Source organism: Anarrhichthys ocellatus, unplaced genomic scaffold (assembly GCF_004355925.1).
Source record: "Anarrhichthys ocellatus isolate YVR2014 unplaced genomic scaffold, GSC_Weel_1.0 scaffold8, whole genome shotgun sequence".
Taxonomy (NCBI): domain Eukaryota; kingdom Metazoa; phylum Chordata; class Actinopteri; order Perciformes; family Anarhichadidae; genus Anarrhichthys; species Anarrhichthys ocellatus.
In genome coordinates this window covers 5467996-5475149 of record NW_022280038.1, presented here as the reverse complement: position 1 = coordinate 5475149, position 7154 = coordinate 5467996, and the positions used below count along the sequence as shown (strand labels likewise).

At 41.9% G+C, this 7154-nt stretch overlaps 1 protein-coding gene across 7 annotated transcripts in view; it reads left to right on the top strand.

Annotated features, from left to right (window-relative positions):
• Window positions 1-6177, top strand: part of nav2a (neuron navigator 2a) — a 212503-nt gene extending 206326 nt beyond the window's left edge. For 5 of the 7 annotated variants that reach the window (XM_031848283.1, XM_031848285.1, XM_031848284.1 and 2 more), the window contains 6 exons: window positions 57-208; window positions 563-634; window positions 764-960; window positions 1057-1175; window positions 2431-2631; window positions 3450-6177. In XM_031848283.1, the coding sequence (XP_031704143.1) occupies window positions 57-208; window positions 563-634; window positions 764-960; window positions 1057-1175; window positions 2431-2631; window positions 3450-3575 (867 nt within the window). In that variant the 3' untranslated portion in view covers window positions 3576-6177. The remainder of the gene's footprint in view (window positions 1-56; window positions 209-562; window positions 635-763; window positions 961-1056; window positions 1176-2430; window positions 2632-3449) is intronic. The other 2 variants (XM_031848286.1, XM_031848287.1) reach the window with 1 other exon arrangement.
• The last annotated feature ends 977 nt before the right edge of the window (window positions 6178-7154 follow it).

Sequence of the window (7154 nt, the reverse complement as noted above, 5' to 3'; positions counted from 1 at the left end):
CTCTCTCTCTCTCTCTCTCTCTCTCTCTCTCTCTCTCTCTCTCTCTGTGTGTGTAGGAGTTGCGTCAGTACTTGTCTGGTTTGGCTGAACAGTGCAGCGGTGTCCCGGGTGCAGACAGCCCTCTGGTGGTCATTCTGGACAACCTGCACCACGTCAGCTCCCTGGGAGAGATCTTCAACGGCGTCTTCAACTGCAACTACCAGCACTGGTCAGTTCTCACACACGCACACACACATCTACTGTATCTGCCCAATCATGCTAAAAAATGATGTTGAATTTCAAATGTATTACTCCTGAGTGAGGACTGATAATATGCAGATTTGTTAAAAGTATGTACATTGGTACAGTATGGCAGTTAACCAAAAGATGTTTCGCTTCACTCGTCATGTCAACTGAAGGTAGAGCCCTGTTAGAACAGCTTACAGGACTTACACCACAAAGCAGAGTAACACCCTCTCAATGGCGCTACTTTAACGCAACGTGTCCACTGACTTATTAAGTATCGTACAACTTGTTGGAGCCGACAGAAAGAATAATAATCAGTGTGTTTCTCTCATTTCAGCCCTTACATTATCGGCACCATGAGCCAAGCCACGTCATCTGCCCCCAACCTGCAGCTTCACCACAACTTCAGGTAAACGGCTGCTGATACACACACTGTGTTTGACATATTGAGAGATTGACGAGATGCATTTCAACCTGGAGGAAGCTTTTACCGTTTTGTGTGATAATGAACAGTTATACATGTCTGTTTTCTGATCAGGTGGGTGCTGTGTGCCAACCACGTGGAGCCGGTGAAAGGCTTCCTCGGCCGCTACCTGAGGCGGAAGCTGATCGAGACGGAGATCGGCAGCCGAACGCGCAACATGGAGCTGGTGAGGATCATCGACTGGATCCCGCGTGTTTGGCACCACCTCAACCGCTTCCTGGAGACACACAGCTCCTCTGACGTCACCATCGGTAAGAGAAAGATCCACGATTGATTTGGGATCCTTTATGAAACGTCAATGCGTAGAAACAATCAGTGTCTTACTTCCCCCGCTCTGTGGCGTGCAGGACCTCGTCTCTTCTTGTCCTGTCCCATGGACGTGGAGGGATCCAGGGTTTGGTTCACTGACCTCTGGAATTACTCCATCATCCCCTACATGCTGGAGGCCGTACGGGAGGGACTGCAGGTAACGCACGCACATAATTCTCTTGATATCTATAGAAATAGAAAATGATGGACTGATTATGCTCTGGCCAAAGAACAAAGGATTACATTTTTATTTCAGTTTATGATGTTTTTAGCTGTAAGAATGAAATTAAATAATAAAGAGACATGATTCGACATCCTGAGGGGACTTTTAAACTAAAGGATCCAGCTGATTGAAGTAGAAGTGTAATGAGTCAGAGAACAATACAACTGTTCAGATCTGCCCCCTCAGAAGACCGGGGTTGTGTTCATCAAAGGGAAATGGATTCAATTTGTACTTCTAATCTGCATGTAATTAGCATCTGGTTTAATTAGGCAGCAGCTAATTACCAGAATGCAACCTCAGAGTGGGAGTGTAGGTCAGCGTAGTTCAGTAGAGAAATCACAATGTAGAGATGCTGCAATGGAATTTTATTCGTCCGAGACAGCTGTGACCGATGGGATGATCAGGTTCTCAGGACACCTTTGACATTTGGCACAAACTGTTTATGACATTTTTATGGCATAATATATACTGTGACTTCCTTTCTGACACACTATACTGTGACTTTATTTTTTTAAATACACAACTTAAAAAATAACTATTATAACGTATTACTTTTATGACATACTATACTATGACTTTTATGACATATGATTTATTTTTACTTTTCATGACATGATACAGTATACTAAGACATTTTTAATAACTTACTATACTATGACTTATTTATGACTTTTTTTATGAAACTGTATATGTATGACATAATAAACCGTCAAATTAATAATTAATGAAGACTGTTTTGTGACATTTTTTGACATGCTATATTATGTCTTTTTAGGACATTTCCATGTTTTTTTTTAATGACATACTATGAATTTTTATGACTTACTCTACTATATTTTATGACATTTTTTGTGACTTACTATACTGTGACTTTTCTGTGGCATGTTGGACAGACATGGAGGTGAACTTTGGCGGAGGGATACAACCACAAGGCGGCTTGTGTTACTGAGGCTTCAGAGCAGCTTTCAGTGTTGCCTGCTGTCATTTAGATTTGTCTTTATTTTTTTTCTTACCTAGTGCACCCATTTTAGAGGAAAAGCAATTTCCACATAAAACTGGCCTTCAGTAAATACTCGAAAAACTGAACTTCAAACTACAAACTGCTCCAAGCCATTAAGTCCAGAACTTAAAATGTGCCTCAGAGCATCTTCTGGTGTGTTTCAGTGCTATATTCTGTGCTTCTCTGTAGCTCTATGGCCGCAGGGCTGCGTGGGAGAACCCTGCTGCCTGGGTGATTGACACCTACCCGTGGTCAGCCACCTCCACTCCGGCTGATTGGCCCCCGCTGCTGCAGCTCCGCCCAGAGGATGTGGGGTTCGATGGCTACTCTGCCCCGAGGGAAGGAGTCAGGAAAGAGCCACCACAGAGCGACAGCGACGCAGACCCACTGGTGAGCAACAATACATGTGAAGAGCAGATTCGCCTGAGAAAGAGCAGTCATGCACAAATATATAGTATCCTTTCTTTATTTTATTGAGAAAATAACAAGTACAAACAATCAAGGCCTCTTTACACGCCTCAATCAACAAATCAAGTCAAACACAAAAATGATAAATAAGAAGATTACAAAAACAAACATAACTATCTCACATTAAGTTAAAGCTGTCAAGTAAAGAAACATCTTTAGAGCGTTCTTGTGTTTAGCTAGTGTCAGTGACTTACTTAAGAGTTTTAACTCCTTTCTGCAATAGAGATTGAAAGATACTAAGTGGACGTCGAGTTGTTCTGAGTTGTAAAGCGCAGTGGTGGGCCGTCAGGGCCAGCTAAGCCTTCTCTGCTGGCCTAAACAGAATCACAAAGTTATAGCTATTTTATAATTTTTCACAAATACACTACATGTATTATAATTTTTGTTCCCATTGCACAGCTCCTGTCTTCCTCTGTTGCTCTGCTTCCAGCACAGCTTGTGTTAAGGAGAGCTTGTATCCAATCAGATTCAGCCCGGTGTTCCGTGAGCGCAGTCCACCGAAAACATTATATTTCCCACAATTTAAGCTTCTGCATTTTCCAAATGCACTAGTATTATACAAACGTATTGTACGGTTCGTAAGTCTCGTACCAAACGGTTTAATACGAATACGTGTATTATTACACCGATAGAAACAAATAACCGTAGCTCAGTAGGACAGCACAGGAGGCCCAGGTATAAAATGCACAGCCCGCCACTGGTAAAGCGTGATCAGACTGACACATTGATTCTGGTGACAGATGAACATGCTGATGCGTCTGAAGGAGGCGGCGACGTCATCGAGCCCGCAGAGCTACGACAGCGACTCCAACAGCAACAGCCACCAGGACGACATCCTGGACACGTCGCTGGAGTCCACCTTGTGATGTCACACTGGGATCGGTTTTCACAACAACTGTGAGAACATCTTCTTTAGAGTAAAATCCAGCCACCTTAATTTGGGTGCAGGTAACCCAAATATTTAAGAAGGTTCAAATTGCATTTCAGAAAACAGGCAACAGGTTTCAACTGCACTGCTCTGTTTAGTTGTTTTTTTCACCGCTGTGGCCAGTGGCTCCTCTGACAGGAGCCTGACTTCTACTTCAGACAGACAGAATAAAAGCACACAGCCTGTCACGGTTGGTGAGGCGCCATCATTACCATCATCAGCATATACCAGCCAGCGGTCCTCCTATCAGGCGTGGATACTCCTGTCCCTGCCCAGCTGCAGTGTGTCTGAGCTGCCTGCAGATGGCGATACAGACACTTGTCTCTGGAGCATCGGTGAGCCTGAACTACCAGCCGCTGAGGACACCGATGAGGCTGCTGGTTGGATGGATGAACAGCCAGCAGCTTTGTGCTCTTCCTCCTCCTCTGTGGCTAAAGTTGCCTCTGTGGTTGCTGAAGAATAAATCAGGGCAAAGTGAATGTTAAGTCCCACAGCATGCCCGCTCACACTTCGAAAAACTCCTCAGTGATTGTTCATGAATACATCCAAACTCTATTCACTGTTTGATTTTATTCATGTGGTGTAGTAGTAGGTCATGAAACAGATATGAATCCACAAAAAGTAATTGAGAGCCCATGTCTGAATTCAAAGCCCTTCATGGACACAAACAAAAAAAAGAACTGGTGTTTAAAAATGCAAATCTGTGATATAAACATGATAATAAGAAAGTTAGTTAAACTGTAGCAACATTGCATCACCACCAGGACAATGTGAAAGTCCAAATATTCTCACCACAATCCTTGCTGACCCTTTAAGTTGACACATATGGTGCTGTTCCTCAAGGTCTTCAGTGGTTACATCCTGTCTGAGAAACTGTGGTTCTACCAGAGTAGAGGAGCAGAATAACATTAAGTACATTACATACAGTTGTATTGGCCAAACACACAGCTGTAAACACAGACACTAACATCTGTAAGTTATTTTACAAAGCAAGACAAGGCAAGGACTAAATCTAATTTACTAAATCTCTTTTGATTCCTGAGACTTTCAGTAGTAAAGGGCACTAGCTTGGAAACAAACATTCACCATGGCTGGATTTATCCTTTAAACTTGTACCATGTTTGTCACGATATCCTTTTCCATCTGTGTTGTAACTTTCTGTGTAACTTCACAAACAACAGCTCCACCACTTCTAATTTTGACTACTTCATAATCCTTTTAGATCTCCATGCACATTGGCCCAAACAGGCTGTTGTAGCACAAATCTCTTTTGGTGCTGGACTGAATTCAAAACAATGCCTTACTCTTTTCTAACAGACTATGCGCATTAGCAGATTTTTTTATTTGTCTAAATGGCTGTAAACCTAACAGGGCTCCACGTCAACTCTCCTCGAGCACCTCGGGTTGTCGAGGAGCAGCGTCGACCTCTCGTCATATCAAACACCAACGCTATGGGATTGAGACATGAATGAAAAGCAGTACTTTGGGTTTCAAATTAAAGTGTATGCATGTATAACCCAGTGCCGTGAAGCTGGTGTAAATATTCGGACCACTAGCAAGAAATAAAAATATATTGATGTGTTTTGGTGCTCGAAATTTGAACGTTTTGCAGGTTGATTGGGTGAGGGAAGTTTAAGAAGATGTGTTGATTTTATACCTCATCCCCATCCTTTAACTGTGCTTTCGTCACGCTCATAGTTCTGTTTTATGTGATTTGTGATGAACAGAACTGTCCTAACAAACATGTTCAACTAATTAAGTGAAAACTAGTGTATATGCTGCTTTGTTTATAGTGATATAATTAATCGGAGGTTAAAAGGTATAAAGGTACTTGTGGTTGAATGATGATGTAAAACAGTTTGACGTTATTTCTGTGGCTTAAAATGTAAAGAATATTGTACTTTTTATTTTCCTAAAACCTCCCAGCCTACCTTCTGGGAAGGGCAGGCGCTATTTAAATGCCATGGGGTCATGTCATCCAGCACAACGTCCATGGCATTCAGTGTTTTACTCACAGATCCTATGCAACATTCATTCTGATCTCCAAATGGAAGCCAAAAGCTGAATGTGCGTGGTTTTCAGCACTGCCGAAATATACAGCATGGAATCAGATTTGTTAGGCCCTATGTTCTTTGTCCATATGTATGTCTGTAGATTCTAGAGGCTCTCCTGCTATGGTACTTGTAAGCACAAAGAGACTGATTCCTCTGTTTGTCTCGAGTAAAGTCTGCTCGAAGAGGTGTGGATGTTGTGAAAGCATTTGCCCAGTCTGTCAGTTTATTACTCACAAACTCAATGAATGTTAAGCCTTCTTTGCTATGTACATTTTTTGTATGTAACATAACCTTGTAAATAGTTGATTATCTTGCAGCATTTTGATGACTTTTTCTAGCTGATTTGTTACAGGACTTCAAAAGGAGTATTTTGTGTACAGTCTCTTTACATCAGAGCAGATTGATGCAGTTTGTCATCACTGGTCTGTCCAGGGCTCACTGTACTAGTCTTAAGTTATTGTGATTCAATAAAATTAATGATTATTTATGACTGAATTTTGTCAAATAGTTGGATACTTGGAAATGTTTACAATCATAAAAAAGTCATAATATAGTATGTTGAAAATGGGAGGGGGGGGGGTTCTCTAAAAATATCTACGACCTGAATGACTGTATGATAGAGAGAGCGAGAGAGAGAGAGACAGACATAAAGAGAGACAGACAGAGAGGAGGTTTAAAAAGGCAGACTGATTAAGAAACATTACAATAATCAGTGATTTTCAACAAAACCTCCTTTTAACAAATTAGCAGAAGTCTGAGTGCCAAAATATGGATACCGTGAGAAAGATAAGACTCCGAACGCGCTGATGTGGTTTTTATGTTTGTGGTGTTAAAAAATGTGAGCTCCAGAGCAATATACAAAACTGGTACCGTCTGCTTTCTTTGAGAAATTAGCGGTCAGAATTAACATGGAGTCTAATGGAGCAGTTGGTTGGAGTTCATGTCACTCTGTGGCTCTTTCAGCCAAATGCGTAAATCCGTTGGATTCCACAGACACTTTACTGCGACCAGCACAACATTTCCAAGCTTTTGGGGCAAAAATGGTGTATAAAGCGTAAAAATTATGGGAGCTGGAGCAATTTGTTTGGAAAAATCACAGAATATTTTCCTGCTCCGCTCCACTCTGACAGTTATGCCCTCACTCTAGCTCTTAACGAGCCGTGCAATACACACCCATTATAAAATCTGAAACGGACCCAAAAGTTTCCTGAAACTTAATCTGCGATTCAATGCGGCGAATCTCTCCGAAAAATAGATGGCACACGATTCCCGATCAGGCCGCACGTTTTGATGTATTTTTCACGCCGCTGTTGGCAACGCTGTGTGAGAAGAAGGGCGCCAAACCTTTGGATAAACCTGATTATAAGCCCGATGGATTATATACAGTGTGCTTTGGCACAGGCAGTTTTACTGCCTTTGTGCTGCAAAGCCACACTGAATAAAGACACAGTGATCATCACTGC